Genomic DNA, 24320 nt, shown 5'->3' on the forward strand with positions numbered 1-24320 from the left:
GCGAGAACCGCGCTGAGATTGGTGGATTGTCATCAGGAAGTACACGGAGAAAATAGAAATTTCCTAGGTTTTGAACATGAAGTGTTTTAAATGTTTGAGAGGGATCTTTAAGAGAAAAAGAAGAGAATCTTATTACGGGGAAGAGGCACCGCCAGAGGGTACACCAGCTCACTATATGGCAACGAATGTTGGGTTGCATACTATACTGTGGCTTGGTACTTGGAGTAAGATTACAGAAGGGAATGAGGAACTGACTTTTCCGAAATACGGAACGTTGAGATTAGAAGTGTTACATCAGTTGAAAGCAGTTATGTCCTCATTGAGACCTTTGCCTAGACCAACACAGTTTGAGGCCCTTAATGCGTGGATTAGGGCGGCGCACGACAGGAGTCAGAACAGACGTCAAGAAAGGGTACGGCGATCAGTAAGGGCAGTGCAAGATGCCAAATGGGATGAGGAAGCCAAGAAATGGAGGGTACAGACGATTGAAGTAGATACGTTGTACCCCATGAGAGAGGTTACAGGAGGAAAGAAACCCATAGAAGAGGATGATGAGAGCGAGTCGGAGGACGGCCTAATAAATAGGTTGTTGATAGATAGACCGCCTCCGGCCAATAGGGAGATAGAAAGTACTGAGCTCCCAAGGAAAGATGGGGTTGACATAGAAGGGTATAGGCCACTCCCTATAGCGGATTGGGTACCTACCAAAGACGAAGGGTCACCTCAACATGGTACTGTACAGAAGGTAGTCGGAAGGGTTGCAGTGCAGAAGATGCCAGCAACCGAGAGGGTTGAGTCTTATGAATTGCCAGATGCTCTTCAAGTACCCGTTACCATAGGTCCTATACGGTCGATTTATCACCCAGAGAAAGGGAAAGAGGAAGAACAGGTACAGCTAGACAGAGAAAGAGTAGAGATGGAAAGAAGGAATAACACGACAAATGCCTGGAGGCAATTGCCAGGACCGATAACGTGGAGCACCCCATTGGATTCAGCAGTGGGTCCCGTAACAGAGCAGGGGGGTCAGAGAGGACCGATGGACCTGAGGGGACCACGGCCGAAATCCTATAAAGAGTTGAGTGTTGACTTGAGAGAATGGGATAGGTCCATGGAAGCACTGAGCAACAGGTCAAGAGCAGAAGCTGAATGGGGAAGTCGAGGAAAAGGGACATTATCTCACTGCGGGGCTAGCGAAAGCAGTCAGGAGTGGGATGGTAAAAGTCAGGAGAGTAGAGGAGTTACACGTCTTATCGACGGAGGGAATGGGCAGGAGCAAAGAGGCAGAAGTACGGAGTGTGGGGAGACATCTCGTCTCATTCAAAGTGAGGGAGACCAAAGGACACAAGAGTACAGGGATAGGTTTAAGTGCACTCACCACGCACCTGGTGATAACGCACAGCACTGGAGTCGTGGGAGCATAGGGAACAGTGAAGGATCTTGCCATGTGTCGAGTGATCAGAGACCACCGGCAAATGGTGAAGAAATGGGGAATAACGGAATGCCTTACCATGCACCTAGAGAAACCAGGCAGGATGGGAATTGTGGGACTATGGGAAATAGGAAAGTGTTTCACTATACACCCAGAAAGGATGGAACTGCATGGGACCTGGAGAGATGGGAGCATGGGAGGACTCCCCATAACACGCCTGAGCCCAGACGTAGGACTCAGAGCTGTGATGGGAGAGATGTAAATGGACTCTCTAGAGATGGCATACTGAAAGCTGTGGTGAAAGCTAAAAGACTCGATGTGACCAGCTTAAAATCTGACCTGGATGATATAATAGATGGCTCGTTATCTTTAGAAAGGATTGACTTGTACGAACAAGATGAGCTGCTGTTTATAGCAAAGGATATCACTCGAAAGGCAAGAGCAACTCATGAGAAACTGTCTGAACTGGCAGACAGGTATATGATAGATTTGTCCAGAACCAAGGCATTGCAGGGTAACCATAGGTTGCATTATTCAGATCAGGACTTAGATGAGAGGAGGACGACTGGATTAAAAACACACATAAGAGAACTGATCACAGGAATAAGAGCATGGAGAGATCTGGACAAATGGGAAGAGAGGTGGTCCAAAAAGGGAACTGTTAGGCGGAGCGTGAATGCGATGTCTCCGGAGGGAAGGCTAATGCAGATGGAGGCATTCCCTTTGCGAGAAATAGCGAATGGGAGTTACGTGCACGTGCCCTGGAGTAGAGGAGATTTAGCTGCATTTACCAACTCATTTCCGAAGTTAAGGGAGAACCCTGTAGAGTGGTACAAGCAGGTAGAGAGGTTTGTGAAGATCTCAAAGGTATTGTGGATTGATTTGAACACCTTGTTTGACATTGTGGTCCCAGGAGACTTGTTGATAGCATGCAAGGTTAGAGTCGAATGGCCAACTGCAGAACCAGAAAGGGATACTCGTACTACTGGACCGTCAGAAAGTGTAATGTTAAAATATGAAAGGGTGATGACTTGGCTGAAAGAGAAGGTGCCACCACAAGATATAGACTGGGTAAAAATAGACCGAACAAGACAAGAACCCAAGGAGACAGTTCATGAGTACTATGAGCGATTGCTGAAAGCATTCAAACAATACAGTGGACTAGATGTAATGGATCCCAAGGATATAGGACAGTTTGTATCAAAGTTCGTTTTGGGGTTGAGACTTGATATTTGTTTGATGATTCAGCAACACTTAATTTGTTGGCAAAACAAACCATTGGATGAAATTTTGAGATACGCATTGTATTGCAGTGATGAAATAGATTCCAAAGCAAAGAAATTAAAGGAGAAACTGATGATGGTGCAGATGCAGTCAGCTGGAAAGGGCGGACAGCAGCAACAGGGAACAGGGACAATGGGACGGAAATCAAATAGTCAGAATAAGAACAACGAGGAGAGTCTGAGACCTAGAATAGATTTTGCTACATTGAAAAAAACGACAAAGTGCCACCAGTGTCACCAGGTGGGACATTGGAGACGCGAGTGTCCCTATAACCCTGAAAACGGAGAATTAGAAGTAGAGGAGGAAGTTCAAGAGGTCCCAGTTCAAGGGGTGACCATGTCAAGAAGTAATGTGGCCAAAGGGGGGACTTCGGCTCCACGACCTCAGTTCCCGCAGCCACCAAGGATTACGACAGGGGGAAAGATTCATCGACAAATGCCTCTTTTTATAGACGAAGGAGAGTGTTACTACGTTGATCCATTGACGGGACAACGTGTAAGTAGAGAAGGGGACTGTACCCTCGGGGCAGTTCTAGAGGTGGATCAAAGAGGACCGTTTGTTGAGGCTGAAGTGGCAGGGTGTCCTACAACATTCTTGGTGGATACCAGAGCTACTCGATCAACTTTGAGATCGGCAGTGGTTCCAGATTTACCAATGTCGGGGGAAACAATTCAAGTGGTAGGAGTAGCAAATAGGAGAATGACTAGCCCTTTGACGGAACCAGTGTCAGTGAAAATAGGAAACTACACCAATGAACACCAGTTTGTAGTCCTGTGTGTCTGTTAGGAAGGGACTTATTGTGCAAACTGAACTGCACAATATACTGCACACCTCAGGGAGTGGAGGTACAGACTACGGACGATGATGCTACCTTTAAAGTTACAAATTCGAGAACATGCATAGAACTGTATCCTACCCTGACTGTGGAGGACCTTCCTTGGGACTTACGAGATGCAGTGGCATCAGAGGTATGGGATTTTACTGGAGAAGAGATAGGATTGATCAAAGGGGTAGAACCAGTGAAGATCATGGTAAAACCAAATGTTGAATAGCCTAGAACGCCTCAGTACAAACTGACCCCGGAGACGATTGCAGGAATAAAACCTGTAATTGACTCTATGATTCAACAGGGAATACTGAAGGAGATCGTGGGTAGTCCATGCAACTCCCCGATTATGGGTTTGCAAAAACCTAGTGGGAAATTCAGGATAGTACAAGATCTTCGAAAGATTAATAACATAGTTGTTTCATGTTGTCCAGTGGTACCGAATCCATCAGTGATATTGTTTCAGATACCATTCCAAGCTGAGTGGTTCACAGTGATAGATCTTTGTCAGGCTTTCTTTTCAATTCCATTAGATGAGGAGAGCCAGTACCTTTTTGCTTTTAAGCTGGAAAATCGCATTTTAACATGGTGTCGTATCCCACAAGGGTATACAGAAAGCCCATCGATTTTCAACCAGCTGTTGAAGAAAAAATTTGAAAGTCTAGTACTGCCACAGAACTCGGTTCTGGTCCAGTACATAGACGACCTACTTGTTGCGTCAGGAACAGAAGAAGCTTGTAAGATAGATACCATCGCCTTGCTGAACCATTTGGCTGAAAATGGACACAAGGTGTCTCCGAACAAATTGCAGTACTGTCTGACAGAGGTACAGTACTTGGGTCACCGAATAGAAAAAGGAAAGCGCAAGGTGTCACCAGATAGGATAGAGGCAATAATGAAGATGAACGCGCCTACGACACAGAGAGAAGTCAGGATGTTCCTAGGAATGGTTGGTTATTGCCGACAGTGGATAGCTAACTTTTCACTGAAAGCAAAACCCTTACAAAAACTGACGCACAAGTAGGTGAGTGATCCGGTACCATGGGACAAAGATTGTTTGATGGCGTTCCTACAGCTGAGAGAGGATTTGTGCCGTGCTCCAGCCTTGGGAATGCCAGATTATGAGAAACCATTTTCGCTTTACTGCAGCGAAAGAGAGGGTTGTGCTTTGTCAGTGTTAGTACAAACTCATGGAAATGCCCGTAGACCAGTTGCATACTTCTCGGCTACTTTAGATCCGGTAGCCGCAGCGTTGCCCGGATGTCTCAAATCCATTGCTGCAACAGGTATCAGCATTGAGAGGTGTGAGAACATTGTGATGGGACATCAATTAGTGGTGTATGTACCACATTCTGTAGAACTGCTAATGACCAGGACCAAGACACAGCACTTGACCAATAGTAGGCTCACGCGCTACGAGCAAGTTATTCTTGCTGCGGAGAACGTGACCCTTAAGAGGTGCTCTGTTTTGAATCCTGCTACATTGATGCCACTTCCTAATGATATAGAAGGCGAAGAATGTGAAGATCACGATTGCCTTGATGTGACCGAACTATGCACGAAGCCAAGACCAGATATTGTGGATGAGCCGTTGACTGACCCTGATGAGATTTTCTTTGTCGATGGCTCATGTTTAAGAGATGATACTGGTCGGTTGAGAGCAGCTTATGCTGTTTGCACCATTACTGGAGTTGTGGAAGCCGCTTGCCTGGAATGAGTACACTCCGCTCAGGTAGCAGAAATCATTGCATTGACACGTGCCTGTATAGCAGGTAGCAAAATTAGAGTCACCATTTATACCGATAGCCAATATGGTTTCGGTGTAGTTCATGACTTTGGGCAATTGTGGTCTCAGAGAGGTTACATGACCTCCTCTGGTTCGCCTATTCGAAATGGAGAATTCGTGCGGCTGCTGTTAGAAGCATTACAAGGTCCAGCTGCAATTGCAATTGTCAAGTGTGTAGCCCACACCAAAAATACAGATTTTGTGTCACAAGGTAATAGATATGCGGATGAAGTTGCCCGCTACTGTGCGGAGCAAGGATATTCTTTCACGGAGGTGGAAGTAGGTGGGGCTCAGGAAAGGACCGAGTTAAACATGATGCTAGAAACAGTTGATACTTGGGAGGATTTAAAAAACATGCAAGAGAATGCACCTGAAACTGAGAAGAAGGCATGGGAAACAGCAGGTTGTGTGAAAAGTGAAATGGATTTTTGGGTTTCAGCAGATGGAAGGGCAGTATTACCTGAGGAATTAGTGAGTCCAATGGCACGACAGATACATGGTCCAGTACACTTAGGAAGAGATGCCATGCTGCGGGTATTTAGGCAGACGTGGTATTGCCCTAAGTTTAGGATTGCAGCAGAAGCAGTCTGTAGGAGATGCGTTACTTGTCAGCAACTGAACGTAGGGAAAAGAACACCAGTTACAATGAGTCACATTGGGAGGTCTGGGGGGCCTTTCAACAGAATGCAATTAGATTTTATAGAGATGCCAAAAGCAACCGCCTCAGGTATGTTCTGGTGGTTGTATGCATATTTTCCAGATGGGTCGAAGCATACCCTACACGCAGGTGCGATACACTCACAGTAGCAAAGTTGTTGCTTAGAGAGTTGATCCCGCGCTTCGGGGTGCCGACCTCCCTGGAATCAGATCAAGGAACTCATTTCAACAGTGAAGTTGTGAAGATGCTTTGCTCTGCGTTGAACATTGATCAGAAGTTGCACTGTAGCTATCGACCAGAGGCTTCAGGTATCGTGGAGCAGATCAATGGCACTTTGAAGTCCCGAATAGCCAAAGTATGTTCATCGACTTCCTTAAGTTGGCCTGATGCTCTGCCCTTGGTACTCATGAGTATGCGTAGCACACCAGACAGGAGGACAGGTCTCTCTCCACACGAAGTTTTAATGGGGAGGGCAATGAGACTTCCGTCTGTACCGACTACAGCTTTGTTGAATATTACAGATGACCTGATCCTGGATTACTGCAAGGGACTGTCTGACGCCATTCATTCTGTGTCTCTTCAGGTGCAGGCCGCTGAAGTTCCATCTTCAAGAGACCTATGTCACGACTTGTGCCCAGGTGACTGGATCCTATTGAAGAAGCACGTCCGGAAGAACTGCCTAGACGTGCGTTGGAAGGGGCCCTACCAGGTCATATTGACAACGAATACTGCCGTGAAGTGTGGAAGGCTGCCAAACTGGATCCACGCTTCCCATACTCGAAGAGTTCCAGCACCCCTAGAAGAAACAGCTCCTCTCGCAGATGAGAATCCAGCTGTGGACGGCGAACCACTAGAGGGGATCAGTCAAGCTGTGGGGGTGTCGGAAGAAGTTGGGAGCGCTACAGATCCAGAAGAAGAAAGACAGGACGACAGTGAAACTGAAGTTGCCACAGAAGGGGAAAGGTGCTGTGAATACGGCTCAGACTCAGAACAAGTCCAGAGTGATCAAGAACTGAGTGAGAGGACAAGATACAGGAGAACAAGGCGTGGAGAAGCTAGTTGGCCAGAAAGAAGAAAGAGGCCGAGCTTGAAGTCAACTCCAGAGAGAACTCTTGCTCCTATATCTGAAGACTCGGATCTGGACGAAAGTGCACAAGGACAGGAACAGGAAGGTCCGAGAAGATCGAGGAGAGTGCGAGTGCCTTGCAGAAGATACGCTACTCCTGAGTGGACCTACCTCGCTGCAGATGTCCAGTGTACAGGGATCTGGGAGGGTGAGGGAAGTGACCCTGACCAGTACTGACCCCATCATAACAGTGGAAATAGTGCTGCTGATACCGGGAGTGGAGGTCGAAGGGTTGCTGACACTCAATATCCCCTATCCTCCTTATCTGAGCGGAATAAGAGACATGATTTTTAACAGAATAGATTTCCCGACTTGTTGTCCAAGAAGGTCAATACTTGGGGAGGTCCTTCTTCGTTTGGAAATATTAGAGTGTGTGATTGGAGTCGCTGGATCACGTATAATTCTGGATTGCTAAAGGACTTTGTAAAGACTTTGTAAATAAACAGATTGAGAGATAACCTAGCGCCGAGTGGAAGAAGAGATTTAGGGACTTCCATATAGAGGACGGAGAAGGGCTAGGGTTGTCTGTTGCTATGGAACTCAAAGACTGATCTTGCAGAAGGGATTATCAGCTTCCAGGTGTGGTTCGGAAAGACTGAAGAAGCAAAGAAAAGAGACTTTGTGTTGTGAAAGAAAACCGGAACTACACTGTCTTGAGATTATGGAGGTTGGCAACCCGAACCGCAGGACAAAATGCATAGTAGGCACACTTTTAGTGGGAGTGATTTTTCTTATAGTTTTAGTGGTTACTATATCCTATGTAGTGGGACATGAAAATGAAGAGAAAGCAACAAAGGAAGCAAAAATTATATCGATACAGAAACCTACAACTGCTGGTCAAAAGGGGAACAATACAGAGAAAGATAAAGCTTTACTAACAGCTGAGACTCGTAGGTTACATGTAGATGAATCGCAGGGAAACTTTAAATCAAATGCATATGCTAAATTGCTTTATGAATATGTTGATGCTATGGAGGCTAAAAATTGTTATGTGTGCATAAAATTGCCAGCCTCTGTAGATGAAGATATTAGATATCATCATCTTCCATTGACTTATGGAATCACATGTAGTTTGTTGCTGAGCATATTTTATGAACGTGATGGTTTTGAGTACTATTTTTCAAACTTTGATTCTGTGTTACCAGAAGTGCCAAACTTCAAGCATTTAAATAAGTAAGATTATTATAAGAGTGAAGACAGATTACAGAAATTTTTCCTTCCTTGGAAAACGTTGGATACTTCACATGCCCGAAGAAATAATTTGACTTGTAAAGTGTCAGAAATTGAGAAAAAGTTTGTAGGACAGGTGGATGATCGGTATAGGAGACAGAAGATTTTAAAATCTTCAGGTCAATGGAAAACAGATTGGACCGAGGAAGAAAGGTCACACCAACGAAAGGGTAGCAATGGTCCAATAGCTTTAGATCGAGAGAAAAAGGGGAAACTGTGCATACATAGGGGTGAAACCTATTACGAAAATGTGTTTGTGGGAGAAGTAAGTTGTGAACATGCTTTCCAACTAGAATATTACTCTAAGGACTTCTTGAAGGAAATGCAGGTGATTCCAAATGTATATTTTGTATGTGGAAGAAATGCATACGTGAAACTACCGGATAATTGGTATGGATCATGTTATTTGGCAATTGTCTTCCCCAAAATATACCATGCTAAGGATTTAGAAATCATAGAGGGAGGAACACAAGCTAGAGGAAGAAGAGATGTCAGCACTGAGGAGGTAGTTGGAGATGTATTTGGTGCTGCATTTCCTCTTTTGGGGATAATACTGAATGACATCAAGATTAGAAGATTGGCAACAGTTGTAGATAGGTTGTCTGCCAGTACTGCTAGATCATTAATGCTGGTGGAGGGAGAGATGCAATCGATAAGGGCAATGGTTCTTCAGAACCGACTTGCTCTAGACGTTCTGTTAGCCAAAGAGGGAGGAGTCTCTAAGGCTTTGAAGGTCCAGGAATGTTGCACTTACATTCCAGACAATTCAAAACCTCTAAAAAAGTACATATGGAACATTACTGAAATTCATCATGAGATTGAGGATTTGACGCAGGTAAACGTGTGGGAAAAAGTAGGTAAAGGAATGGGTAAAGTTGGAGGTTGGTTTGCCAACCTAGGAAAGAGTTTCATTTGGTACATACTGAAACCCATCATCATAATAGTGATTTGTGTAATCATATTGTGGGGATTGGTGAGACTGTACAAATGGTATAGATCAAATAGGTTGCAGAGATCTATGAGAGAGCAGGAGAGGAGATTAGCCACGATGCAGGATAATCAGTACAGGAGTCTGAGAGCTCTAGAGATGATGAAACGAGGGAGTACTGCAACGACTTCAGTTTGACTCAGTTCTTACCTCAGAGATGGTGTTGTGATGGTGATGACTACTAAAAGTCATCAAAGGGGGGACTGAGAGAGCGCAATTTGGGAAAAATTGTAGAAGTGCGCCATATTTACAAGCACGTTGTATTAGTCTAGTAAATATTATGTAGGAGTGTTGAATTTATAGAGTGCAAATACATAAGAGTGTTTAACTAGAATAAGAATACATATATCAGTGTGAAAAACTAATGTAAAAGAGTGTAGAGATGTTAGAATGATGTTGGAATCCTATGTTATGTGGCTGTTGGAGGGGAAAATGTAATTCTGCTAAACGTAGAGATGTGTAGGCCACATGGCAGTTCACAGGAAACGAAAGATGCTGTTACACTTTCATGTGACATGGATTTTAATGTTATTGTAGTTCAAAGTATTGTTGATTATAGAACTGAAATATATGTTTTATAGAAGTGTTTCATATAATCATTGTGTGTAATAAGTTAGAATACTGTTTAGACAAATAAGTTAAAGGTTTGCAGAGTGCATAGGCCCGTTTCATGTAATTCTAATAGGCCTGAATAGAGAAAGTCATTCCTTTTGATCTGCATGTGCTCGTTAGAGAAAGGTCGAGTTAGGCACAAACTGTGGAGCCTGCTCGATGGTTTACGACTTAGAAGATACGGTGGAGGTCGGAATTTGGGGCCCACAGTACAAGTGTCTGTTTGCAGGTGCGAGGGGGTTTTAATCAAGAGAGTGATGAATAGACTTTTGTCTCGGGAACCAGGCACAGGCCTGGAGGAGTCTTCAGGAATTTCCTGGGGGGCACCGTCCTGCCGGAGAGGAGCCTGGGAAGCAAGGTCAACTCTAACGAAGGGTCCAGAGGAGTATCAGCACGGAACATACCAGAACCAACACCACGTGAGGGGCGTCTCTAAGGGGCGTTTCTATTGTAAATGTGATTTTGTATTAGGGACAGCACCCCTGGGTGGAGTTAAGGCAGATGGTCTCAGGAACCTAAGAGAGCGGATGGGTAGGCAGATAGGTTAACTGCGAAACCTCGATTCATAACGAAGATTAAGGGAAGTGTGTGATCTTCTTTGGAAGTCACCACGGCTGACACCTTTTTAGGTTAAGAACTTGTTAAGTAGGGATGTCACTTAGTCTAGTGTAGGGACAGTCTAATCTAAATTTTCCTTTCTGTAAATGACTCCCAAGCTACAGCTTGTGTCTATTCTTGCAACTTTGGTGATTCTTGAATTGGTTTTGGTGATATTCTTCTGCCGACTAAGAATATTTAGAAAATTCATGTTTGTATTGATACCCGTATATCTTTTAAACCTTATTTTGAGATGTTTGTATCTCCAGTTAACTTTGGCTTTGAAATAAACTTTTAAAATGTATTCTTAGTAAGTGGTTCTTTAGAGTGGTGTAAGTCCTTAACTGTTTGACCTAGTAGTGGATTGCCTTTTACTCTATGACAGGTACCAACGATTTAGTCGACCTGAATTGGGATCTAGATCTATAACAATAGACCAGAAATCCCGCGTTAACAAGAAAGAGAGCATGGTGAAGGGGAAGGAAGAACAGCCAGAAAGAGAGTGATAAAGAGGAAGATGGCCTGTTAGATAATGCAGATGGATCTTGTCAGAAAAAAATAAGGAGACAAATGGTTTAAGTGGATAACAGAATCAGAAACTTAAGAAAAAAAGTGTGGTAATGGAGAGGACAGGAGTGACTGAGACACTCTGAAGACCATTGCCCCTTCTGCAGACCGAGTAATGTTCAATATACAGCCTAATACCTTCAAAATTGAAACATTTTGAATTCTGATTACAAGAAAATCATTACTACTCATTGATCTGATAGTGCTACAAGCATTGGCAACACCAATCAGTCTAGCTTTAGATACATTATTCGAAAACTCACAGAGAGGCACTCGAATACTGGTCATTGCCTTGATTTACTCACTAGAAAGTGTGACTTGAAGTTTTGCGCTTTGTATAGATAATGTCACTCAGACTGAAGCCATAGAAATGTCACACATAAGTAATCTGAAAGCTTGCTCTGTAGCATAGAACCAGACTGTCAGGGTAGCTAGGTCACTGCAAATCAGACTGCAAATCAGACAGCTATGTTTAAATATAATTACTAGACACTATTAATGACTATTTGCAATGGTCAACAGCACACTAAGTGCATATTACGAATTTGGCAGTCCGACCGCCGGAGAACCGCATCCACCCCCACGGTGCTGGCAGTCCAAAGAATGCCATATTACGAGTAGACCATGGTGCCGGCTGTGTGGCTGCAGATAGCTTGTGGCAGTGCACCCCAAATCCTTTGTCACTGCCACCTTATTATTATTATTATTATTGGGCATTTGTAAAGCGCCTGGTGACGCCACTGGCGTGTCCCCGCGCTGTGATAAGTGAAGTGGTGAAGGCTACCTGCTGAAAAGGTGGGTTTTAAGCTTTTTCCTGAACAGGATTTCAGATGGTTCTAGTCGCAGTTCTGAAGGTAGGACATTCCAGCATCTGGGAGCGAGATATCTAAAAGATCTCCCTCCCATACGCGCCTTCCTTACTCTGGGGACATTTAGTAGCCCAGTCTGAGAGGACCGTAAGTTACGAGTAGGCTCGTAGTGGGTCACCAGACTCTGAAGCGGCTCAGGGGCTTTACCGCTCAGAATGCGATGGCATGTGGAGAGGGCTTTGAACTCTACCCTCTTCTCCACAGGAAGCCAGTGAAGGGCTTGAAGAGCCGGTTTGGAGGGTGACCTCCTGGGGAGCCTGAGTACAAGCCGCGCCGCGGCATTTTGGAGCACTTGCAGGCGGCCCATGACCTTGCTCGTGGCCCCCAGATAGAGCAAGTTCCCATAATCAAGTCGCGAGGTGACCAGGGCGTGCACCAGCGTTCTTCGAGCAGTGATGGGAAGAAGGTCTAAGACCTTCCTTAAGGCTCTTAGGACCCCGAAGCACACCCCCGTCACCCGGCTGATCTGGGGACCAAAGGCAAGGTCTTTATCCAGCCACACGCCGAGGTTCCTGGCCTCAAGGCAAGGAGCGGGGACCTCGCCCAGGCAGGGCGACCACCACGCCGACGACCAAGCAGAGGGCCCTCCCCCCACCACGAGCACCTCAGTCTTGCTACCGTTCAGCTTTAAACAGTTTGCGGACATCCAGGTTGCAAGGTCTTGCATGCAATTCCTGAAGATGTCCGCTGCAAAGCCGGGTGCACGCGATAGGGAGACGACCAGCTGCGTGTCGTCGGCGTAGGACACCAGGCGAAGACCGTGTCCCTCCACGATGGCCGCTAGGGGGGAGACGTAGATATTAAATAGAGTTGGGCTCAGGGACGAACCCTGAGGCACGCCCTGGCCCAACTCAATCTCCCTCGAATAGCATTCACCCAGTCTGACCTGAAAACACCTGTCAGACAGGAAGGATCTGATCCAGCCAAGCGCTGCGCATGTAACCCCACCTTCATTCAGACACTGTAGCAAGGTGGAATGTGCTACAGTGTCGAATGCTGCGCTTAGGTCAAGCAGGATCAAAGCCATGGTTTGGCCCTCATCCACTCCCTGTCGTAGCGCTTCAACCACCACGAGAAGTGCCGATTCCGTCGAATGACGGGGGCGGAAGCCAAATTGCGAGTCTTAAGCAGGCAGACAGCTTGTGTACAGCCCTATAGCGGCTGCCTATGGCGGTCTTTGCCGTTCAATCGCGGTCTTTTCAAAGGCGATCCGCCCAACTCGTAATTCAACGGTCAGACCACCAAGGTTTCCATGCTCGGACTGCCACTGCCGATATGGCAGTCCACAGAACCACCAAAATTGTAATAAGGCCCTAAGTATTCCACCGCATTGTGGGATTTGTCCACTTAGTACACACACATTGTATCAGTTATTATTCACAAGCAAAAGTGGTGATCTGGACAAAATGTTTTCAAAGTAGCAACAAGAGCAGGGCTTTGAAATGACAGTAACAAACATTGTGCTATCAGTTGAATTCATGCACAAATGTACACTTGCCAGTTTACAACTTTACCAGTATAAGACTTTCTCCATTCTATTTTTTAACTTTCACTAAATTAAATACATGAGAATAGACCAAGAACAAAGGATGCCTATTATATGTCCTGGTCTGAATTACTTTCCCAGCTGCTCAGCTCCACATAAATACTGACAGACTTGAATTTATTGTTCTCAAAACCATAAACTGTATCACATCAAGTGAGCACTGCAAGTTTGACAATGACTTATGCTAAATATGATAATGCCTTGCGAGCTATTTGTAGTATTGAGCTACTCGTCTGTCTGATTCTAGACAGCCATTCCACACCACCCACTCTTCTATCTGATGGTAGACATCCATTCCACACTATCTGCTCTTCTGTCCGACGCTTGACAGCCATTCCACACCATCTGCCTTTCTACCTGATGTTAGACAGCCATTAAACACCATCCGCCTTTCTACCTGATGTTAGTCAGCCATTTCACACCATCCGCTTTCTACCTGATGCTAAACGGTCATTTCACACCATCCGCCTCTACCTGATGCTAGAGAGCCATTCCACACCATCTGCCCTTCGACCTGATGCTAGACAGCCATTTCACACCATCCACTATTCTACCTTATGCTAGTCATTCAATACCATCCATTCTCCTCCCTAATGCTAGAAATCCTATCTGCACTATCTACTCATCTGTTAGATGCTAAACGGGCATTCCACACCATCTGCTCTGCTGCCTGAGCCACAACTTAGTATGGATTTGCTATCTCAAAAAATGGAGCTACAGAGGGTTTGCCATGCAGAATACAAATGAGGTGATATATATTGTACAAAATCCCATTGCTATCCAAAGTCACCTGGCTACTTCTTTCTTTAACATGTGATGTCCTCGTGAATGTGGAACGGTACAGTTGTTCAGGTCAGTACTAAAGGTTCGAAAGCCCGTGCACTCAATTTGTTTTTCCTCAGGGAGTCTATGCGCAAGGTAGGACCTTATCTAATGATGCTGTTTGTGTTGCCTCACAGGGTGGAGCAATCCAAAAAAGAAGAGGAGAGGCTGAGACCATACCTCAAGACATCCACGCTGCCTGGAGCTCAGTCACATCGGCCACAAGACGTTGAAATGGTGTGTGAGTTTAGAAGGTTCCTTGTAAGCGTTCTGATACACTGTGCTTCTTGACGCAAACACATGCCAGTGCTAAGCTGTATTAGGCCAAATGAAACCTCTTTGTATTGTGAACTTACCTCAGCCTTTCAACTCCACTATAGGGCTTGCTTTGAAATGCATTAGCATGCTGTTTGAGGCTAGATCAGATAAACTGCCTGGTCAGTGATATATTTTGTACTCTGTGCTAAACTACACCAAGGTGTTATTTAGCAGCATAAAACATTTCTTAGAGTATATAAGTTTACTGCATTCCATTAAATATCTGCATCATGTAGACCCGAAAATTGATTCTTGCAAATACAAAACAGCACAGCTACCCAAAATGGAATAGAACAAAATAGCAATCCACTACAAATATGTTATGTTGTGGTATTTAAACAGAGATTTTGAATAGCGCTGTATTGCCATTGGGATTGCTTTGCAGCACTTTTGTCGATCTGTCACTTTGAGTTTGTGAAGATGCCATTCCAGGCCAGAATCTTTTACTTTCTCTTTTTTATCGCGTTAGTTTTGTACAATAGGGGACATATTCTCTAGGACATACCGCCAAGTTAGCGGCACTTTATCTCAGCCAAAGTGGTGATAAAGTTATCGCCTCATTCACAAGCCGTTGCTAACAGCCGATATCACCAGTTTCTCTGCGATAGCAGCCGCAAAAAACATCGCCACAGATGACACCGGCAACTAACGCTAATGATATGCAGAGTAGGCAGTCCGGTGCAAAAAGCCGCGACAACACCACGCCACAACATTCAACTATCAGCCAGAGCAGCGATAAGATCACAAAACAGGCGATACGGTGCATTAGCAGCAGGAATTTAACACCTGCTCTTACCTGGTGTAAAATCGGATGAAAACCTGCACAAAAAAAGGGAGCCCAGTCCAGAGCCACACCTGAAGAACAACAGATGCCATGGAGCCACTGATCATGCAGCTTGGAAACCCAAGAGGGCTATAACACCCACAGCCACCACCCCCAGGACCCCTTCCCCAGTGGTGCCCTACACCGGCCACCCAACCCCTACAACCCCCCACCCGGGGCACCCCCCACAACCCCCCCCCACCCCGGACAAAGATTTTTCACATCCACTTTACAAAATCATGAACAGAACAATTTGCCTGATGTCGAACAATAAGAACAATTAACATTCATGTGTGGTCAGAAAAGGAGAATCATTCATTCACCATTGAAATTCCAAACAATATATCACATTCAAATTTGACTCCAAACAACTATTTGGAAGAGTCATGGCGGGTCATCCCTGGACAATCTGTAAGTCACAGCCTACAAGACGAAATTCAAGATAAGAAGGTGTGTCATGGGAGAGAGAGAAAGAGAGAGGGAGAGAGAGAAAGAGAGAGATAGAGAAAGAGAGAGGGAGAGAGAGATTGTACAAGGAGCGCAAGGCCAATCGGGCTCTTGGCTCATACATGCCAACTGTTGTGTGTGCAGCATCGCTATGGGTACACCATAAGCCTAAGGCCTGGGATCAATTGCAGCACGAAGGCCACATCACATTTCAAAAATGCAAGCAGTGGTCAGACTATCATCAGGGATGAAAGCTCCATTGTCTCTGAGTGAACTAAAGAATGGTGATGGATTAAACCCAGATCAATTGACTGGGGGTGAGTGTTTGATTTGTTCAAACGCTCCGTCCATCACCTCCTTTTGTATCGCTTTGTTCGCCCTAAGTGTGGCAGGGTATGCTCAGACGTGAGTCCCTTGTTCACTTGGCCACTGGATTCAAGATAGCCTGGCTGATGAGGATTATGAATCCGAAACCGGTCCCAGGATGCTTGTTTCCGGTCCAGGGAAGACATGGCTTGGCAGTTCGGGCTGGACTGTTCCCACAAGGCACAGGGTCAGACTGATTTGCATATAGCCGTGTCTGAACTGGGGTGGCTGAGTGAACTAAAGAATGGTGATGGATTAAACCCAGATCAATTGACTGGGGGTGAGTGTTTCATTTGTTCAAACGCTCCGTCCATCATCCCCTTTTGTATCGCTTTGTTCGCCCTAAGTGTGGCAGGGTATGCTCAGACGTGAGTCCCTTGTTCACTTGGCCACTGGATTCAAGATAGCCTGGCTGATGAGGATTATGAATCCGAAACCGGTCCCAGGATGCTTGTTTCCGGTCCAGGGAAGACATGGCTTGGCAGTTCGGGCTGGACTGTTCCCACAAGGCACAGGGTCAGACTGATTTGCATATAGCCGTGTCTGAACTGGGGTGGCTGAGTGAACTAAAGAATGGTGATGGATTAAACACAGATCAATTGACTGGGGGTGAGTGTTTGATTTGTTCAAACGCTCCGTCCATCATCCCCTTTTGTATCGCTTTGTTCGCCCTAAGTGTGGCAGGGTATGCTCAGACGTGAGTCCCTTGTTCACTTGGCCACTGGATTCAAGATAGCCTGACTGATGAGGATTATGAATCCGAAACCGGTCCCAGGATGCTTGTTTCCGGTCCAGGGAAGACATGGCTTGGCAGTTCGGGCTGGACTGTTCCCACAAGGCACAGGGTCAGACTGATTTGCATATAGCCGTGTCTGAACTGGGGTGGCTGAGTGAACTAAAGAATGGTGATGGATTAAACCCAGATCAATTGACTGGGGGTGAGTGTTTGATTTGTTCAAACGCTCCGTCCATCATCCCCTTTTGTATCGCTTTGTTCGCCCTAAGTGTGGCAGGGTATGCTCAGACGTGAGTCCCTTGTTCACTTGGCCACTGGATTCAAGATAGCCTGGCTGATGAGGATTATGAATCCGAAACCGGTCCCAGGATGCTTGTTTCCGGTCCAGGGAAGACATGGCTTGGCAGTTCGGGCTGGACTGTTCCCACAAGGCACAGGGTCAGACTGATTTGCATATAGCCGTGTCTGAACTGGGGTGGCTGAGTGAACTAAAGAATGGTGATGGATTAAACCCAGATCAATTGACTGGGGGTGAGTGTTTGATTTGTTCAAATGCTCCGTCCATCATCCCCTTTTGTATCGCTTTGTTCTCCCTAAGTGTGGCAGGGTATGCTCAGACGTGAGTCCCTTGTTCACTTGGCCACTGGATTCAAGATAGCCTGGCTGATGAGGATTATGAATCCGAAACCGGTCCCAGGATGCTTGTTTCCGGTCCAGGGAAAAAATGGCTTGGCAGTTCGGGCTGGACTGTTCCCACAAGGCACAGGGTCAGACTGATTTGCATATAGCCGTGTCTGAACTGGGGTGGCTGAGTGAACTAAAGAATGGTGATGGATTAAACCCAGATCAATTGACTGGGGGTGAGTGTTTGATTTGTTCAAACGCTCTGTCCATCATCCCCTTTTGTATCGCTTTGTTCGCCCTAAGTGTGGCAGGGTATGCTCAGACGTGAGTCCCTTGTTCACTTGGCCACTGGATTCAAGATAGCCTGGCTGATGAGGATTATGAATCCGAAACCGGTCCCAGGATGCTTGTTTCCGGTGCAGGGAAGACATGGCTTGGCAGTTTGGGCTGGACTGTTCCCACAAGGCACAGGGTCAGACTGATTTGCATATAGCCATGTCTGAACTGGGGTGGCTGAGTGAACTAAAGAATGGTGATGGATTAAACCCAGATCAATTGACTGGGGGTGAGTGTTTGATTTGTTCAAACGCTCCGTCCATCATCCCCTTTTGTATCGCTTTGTTCACTCTAAGTGTGGCAGGGTATGCTCAGACGTGAGTCCCTTGTTCACTTGGCCACTGGATTCAAGATAGCCTGGCTGATGAGGATTATGAATCTGAAACCGGTCCCAGGATGCTTGTTTCCGGTCCAGGGAAGACATGGCTTGGCAGTTCGGGCTGGACTGTTCCCACAAGGCACAGGGTCAGACTGATTTGCATATAGCCGTGTCTGAACTGGGGTGGCTGAGTGAACTAAAGAATGGTGATGGATGAAACCCAGATCAATTGACTGGGGGTGAGTGTTTGATTTGTTCAAACGCTCCGTCCATCATCCCCTTTTGTATCACAATCGTAATACAGGCTGCAAAGTATAATGCGTACAGCGTGAAGAGTATTATAAAATATTACTGTAAAAGCATTGTATGGTTTCCAAACCATAGATAAATCCATACATAAATAACAAAGGCTAAAAGTACTCAGCTGGTGCTTCTAAAATATGCCTACCCCGATGTACCTAACCTTAGTCTAGTAAGAGGGAAGAAGTGTGATGTAGCATAGGTTTAGTTTCTTTGCCAAGAATCTATCCAAGATTTCTCTTTAGGGTCCTATCAGCTCCATACCTTAGTTTAGAATGAAGGAGGTCTGGTATCTCTGCCTCGGGACTCGATTTCCCAACACCCCGCGAGGGGAGCGTGGAAACACTGGAGCTGAATTCTCAGCGAGTGGAAGAACAGCCTCTCGATCAGTGCGTCAGCTGGCGGGTCGGCTTCCTTCGGCACTTGCTATAGCGAGCTGCGTCGGGCAAGTAGATAGTCCAGCTGCTCCGAACCACAGTGTCCTTGCTAGAGCAAGAGAAGGCATATTTATACCTTGAAGGTGCCTAGTTTGACGTAAAGTCGGGCACAATAACGTCAGTAAAAAACCCCAAGGGAATGGTAGTTCTTTGTAAACTCCATGAGTTCTTGGACAAATCAATATTCAAGGAAGGGGATGTTCCTGACCGCTTAAGCGGATTTTCCAAGAAATTGTTGTGGCTTTTTGGTACGGGTGGAAGTAGCCATGCCTGTATTTGGACTGCATGGGCTAAATATGGGTATGATTTCTATGCCTATATTAGGGCAATGTGAATTGTACCTATATAAGGGCATGAATCGGGAAATTTCGCTCGGATCCTAAAACGCCATACAACACCCTATTGACAGTTCCACCTCTGTGATCCAGACATTGTGTTTGGGATAGTTGCTGGTAGACCTGTGCTCTTTCGTGTCCTCAGCAATGTGAGTATGGTGTCCAACTGCTTGCCATGTGGTTCAATGTGATCCATCAAAACAGGCTGTGTCCAAACAGTTGAGTGTGAATTGGTAGGTGAAGAGATGTTATGTTGTCATATGTGATGGGGACACTACTTTGGGCCTGCTACTGAATTTGACGTTTTTACACCCAGCTCTATTTAATACATGGACATGGGGCAACGTTGTGGGGTTGCAACATTGTTGTTCATGAGCAACGAGGCTACAACTAGTTCACACCTTCACAGTCATCTAATTGGCGTGTGGGTCAAGGTCAAACATGCGCATTGATGTAATTTCCCAGGGTATACCTTTTTGCGCAATCAATGTCCCTACATTCATCCATACTTTTATACGGGATTGAACATAGACATGACACATCTGTGTGCTTTGGAATGTTTTATTCACATTCTGTGGAGTGTCGGGGCTGGAGCAGTACATGGCCATGCCAACCCCACATTACATGGTTGCCCAGTGGAGGGCCAACCAGAGTCCTTTGGGGAATCACAAGTTAATCGGAAGAGGAAGACTTCAGTCTGCAGCCTGATTGCTGTGTCATTGGTAACCAGAGCAGATATAGCAGTCCAAGTCGGGATCCAGGTGAATGTCGCAGAGTGTTTCCGGTGTTGTTCCAGGACATGATACAGAGGGCTGAAGCAAGCAGGCCATATGGCAGAGATGAATGCTGCAACCTCCTTTCTCACACAGAGTGATTACCATCCACACCTTGGTCCTCTGATATGTCTTTTGTGTCAGGTGTGTGTGGTGGTGTTATGGCTGCCTCACTGTATGCCACTGGCACATCAGGGGGCGGAGGTGGTATGGCTGCCTCACTGTGTGCCACTGGCACATCAGGGGGCGGAGCTGTATGTGTGTCAAAATTCCTGCATCAGTCATCTGGGACAGGCTCTGTGGCAACAATGGTAAGATGAGGTTATGCAGGGCATGGAAGATCCTAGCTACATCTGGCGGGTGTACATCCGTGGCAGCCATCCTTCCAGCCTGCATCAGGTCCATGTTGTCCATTATCCTCCGCATGTGTCCCAACTCCCAGCTGACATCGCTGGAGCCTGTCTGACTGGACAGTTCTTGTATCAGAGTAATGGCTCCAGCGAGGTCAGCCAAGGAGTGTTGTAGAGCATGGAGCAGACTGTGGGTGTCCATTAGGGACTGTAAGTAGTCCCTGATGGCACTCATACATCCACATATGGCATCAAGTTTGGCTGCCATGAGTTCGAAACCCACCTGCACCTCTTTTGCCAGCTCCCTCTAGCATTCTAACACACGGCGTTGGAATGCCATGTGTTGTTTGTGTGGGTCCTGGGAGCCTGCCGTCGTGGGGAGTGCATCCTACTGTGTGGGCTGTGCATTGGGTGGGGTATCCTCGATGCAGCTTGGCTGCCCTGCTACTGGAGGTGGGGTGCGGAGGCTGTCCACGAGCCATTGGAGGGTGTCTGAGCTGATGGCCAGGGGGTCCTCTTCATCATCACTAAAGAGATGTCTGGTCTGCTCTGCAGGAGGTGTTGATTGTCCCTCTGCAATGTGAAGGGAAGGTGTAGGTTAACAGTGTGTTCCATGTATGTTGACGCATTGTACATGTATACATACAGATTGCATGACAATGTACATTGTGCCTGTTTTGGAGGAGCTGGCTATTCGATGGGAGACAGTGGACATTTCGACTACATGACGGATGTGAGGTTGTACTCATACATTATCATCTCACATTTTCCTGCTATGCCAAATGTGATTGGCCAGTTTCTACGCACAAGCGGCACCAGTTGTGTCCTCTGTTCTGTAGTGAAAGTGTTGCACTTTGTACCACATCGTCGTCAATGTTGATGTGCTGTGATTGTTATGTTTGTGTGCTGGATTCTGGGAGAGTCACCCCTGCAGTTCTGACTTAGCAGCCCCTTATCCCTTTGAGGCAGTGTGCCGTTGACCTGTGTGCTTTTATGGTGCTGAGATGTTGGCGACTTGGTACATTTCTGCTCTTTGACAGTTTTTGTACTCTTGTGCATTGTTGTCTGCAGATGTGTTGTTGACGTCAGGGGTTGTATGTGCACGTGGCTGTGTTAGTGTGTGGCCTGCTCCTTTGAGGATGTGATCCACTCTGGGCAACCTAGTTGTCGTGCACCATGTCATGTATTTTGACTGCAGCCATGCTTTTGGTTCTCCATTGTCAATGTGGCTCACAGAGCCATTGCTTTGCTGGATTCACCACATGTGCATGGGTAGGTTGTGAGATTGTTGGTAGGGAGGGGGGCCCTTTTGTGCACATAGTGGACGGGGGCCTACTTGGTGTTCCTATGTGTGCTGCAGTGTGCCAAGGGTATCAGGGACATGTTCCACAATCGTTGTTGGTGTGCAGTGTGCTACATATAATTGTGCATGTGTGCCATTGTTCCCATCTCTCCCCGTCCCCCCAGTCCCTGGTCGTTACTCACCCTGTTGCTGTTGGGTCAGGTCATGTCGAGCTGTGTCCGAAACCCCAACTCCTGCCACCGTCTCCACACTGATGACTATGGCCACCATTTCCTCCAGCTCATCCAGCTCCTCCTGTGGTGCGGGACTCCCACCTCCAGTCGCCGTTGCTGCCTTCCGGTTGGCGGCAAGTTTCTGCTTTATTTGGCTATTCATATCAGGCCAGCACCTCTTGACCTCCCCCATTGACCTCATCGACACTCCGACTGCATTCAGGTTGTTCACGATTGACTGCCATATTTCCGTTTGTGTTGCCAATGACACAATGGAGGTGACGAACAGTTGTTGGTAGTGTTCTATCACCTCTGTGACGATGATCCGGTTTTGCTGCGGACTGAACCCCGTCTTCCTCTTCCTCTTCTCCTTGCCATTCCCCGGGCACGGGGTACCTGGCTGGTCCTCCATGGGGCTTGTGAGGTTTGAGTTGTCCTCTGCACTCGGTCCGGGCGCATCCATGGTTCTAATCAGTTTCTTTTGGGTTGGGTGTGTTTTTTTTGTTGCTTTTGTGGTGCATTTTTCCACATGACGCGTGGGAATTGCATGCCTGTGTCTGGTTATCGCTGAGTTTTGTATTGCGATTTGGGGCATTGCAACTTATTTTGTGTTTTGCATTTTTTAAGTCTTGCGTTGGTTTTAACGCGGTCATTTGGCACGATGTTGTGAGACTATCACATGTTACCGCCATGTTGTGAATAGGACGTTTACACCGAGTTATTTTACCACGATAGACGGCGATATGAAACATTGCATAAACCGATTTTGGCGATGATTATCGCATGTTCTTGAGAATAGTGGTGGTAGATCGGCAAAGAGGGGAGGCTGTAAGTCTTGTAAAGCACGTAAGGAGGGGGGGAGGGTTCAGCTGCTTGTCAGGCCCCAACATGGGTCAACCTAAGGCTGCGTGTTATGCGAGGAAGGGTTCCCAGATTTCCTCAAATTGTACCAGCCTCTCGTTTAATTTGTATATTATAATCTCGAAGGAAGCCACCTCGGGTATCACTTCGAACTGGTCTGTAAGCCACGGAATTGAGGCCGGGTGCCATATGCTTAAAATTCTAATTTTAGCCACTCCTAAGCTCCAGAGAGCTCTTCTGGATCAAGCCCCAGTTCAGCTCCAGCGTGTGTGCAGTGTCGGTGTCTTATAGGCCCACTCCTATTGGCAGAAATCCTGTTTTTTATCCCATTCCCACAGAATGCGTACAATGGCACATTACTCCACGTTACATCACCAGCAACGAGAGTGAGGACCAGCAACAAGAATGAGGACGAGCAACAACAGTGAGGACCAGCAACAACAGTGAGGCAACCGTTCCGAAGACCAGTGCCACCTCTGCAGAACCATGTAGTAACTGTATTTTAACCTAGACTCCCACAACACCCTATTAGTCTCCCAGAAAGAATTTCCAGTTGTAATCTTGAAATTGTGTGTGAAGTCGGTCTGTCCACCAATGTTTCAGGGCGTTTGAGGTGGGTAGGAAGAAGAGCGGGTCTAACATGGTGGCTCAAAGGCTTTTGTCCTTTGAAGTTTTTCAGTGTGTGAAGATAGTGGATCATTGGTGATTTAGGGAGTGTAGGAGAGACGGTTTCTATCTGGGCTTTAAGTGCATGTACCAACTGCTGATAGTGCCACTATTGGTGGCTGGAAGTTCATAGTCTCCTGTCTCTTTACAGTGGCGGCTGGCTTCTACCGGGGGAGATGGTGGGCGTATGTGTTTAAAAGAATATAAAACTTACCGAACTTGCCATCGTCCCTACTCCGGACCTCTTCTTTCGCCGACACAGGAACCGGATGCTGGAACTCCCTTGGGCAATCCTGGTGCGGCTCTCACCAGTATGAGAGCAGTCCTAGGATTGGTGGGAGCGGTCTCACTCGGCGCTCCACAGTGTTTTAGCAGTTTTGGCTTGCTCTAACCCAGCTTTCTTAAGACAGCTGGGTTAGAGGTGATTAAAGGGCGTATGTGTGGCTGACCATCACGAGACAGCTGGCCAAAAAGACACGCTCACTTTAAACAGTGAAATACCAGCCCACCCTCCTCCCTGCTGCTGTCACTTAGCAGCGGCCCTCCCCTGTCCTGACGCTCACCTCCTGACGGGGGATGAAAAACAAAATGGTAATTAATTACCATTTTATTTTTCATCTCTGGGGCTTTGGGGGGATTTTAAGTGGGGCTAAGCTCTCCAGCTCAAACGAGGGAGCCACGCCTGTCTTTGAATGTCATTGAATGTTTTCCATGTGCTCTATGCATTGTATGTTACAACTTTTACATTGCGACTAGCTGATCTTGTGCCCCCCA

The 24320-nt window shown here is 46.5% G+C and overlaps 1 protein-coding gene across 1 annotated transcript in view; it reads left to right on the forward strand.

The window, feature by feature from the left end:
• The window catches only part of LOC144821761 (uncharacterized), a 348292-nt gene that overhangs the window by 147125 nt on the left and 176847 nt on the right, over nt 1–24320 (forward strand). The window contains exon 7 of the mRNA XM_078678955.1: nt 14478–14577. Within this exon, the coding sequence (XP_078535081.1) occupies nt 14478–14577 (100 nt within the window). The remainder of the gene's footprint in view (nt 1–14477; nt 14578–24320) is intronic.

Source organism: Lissotriton helveticus, chromosome 2_2 (assembly GCF_964261635.1).
Source record: "Lissotriton helveticus chromosome 2_2, aLisHel1.1, whole genome shotgun sequence".
NCBI lineage: Eukaryota > Metazoa > Chordata > Amphibia > Caudata > Salamandridae > Lissotriton > Lissotriton helveticus.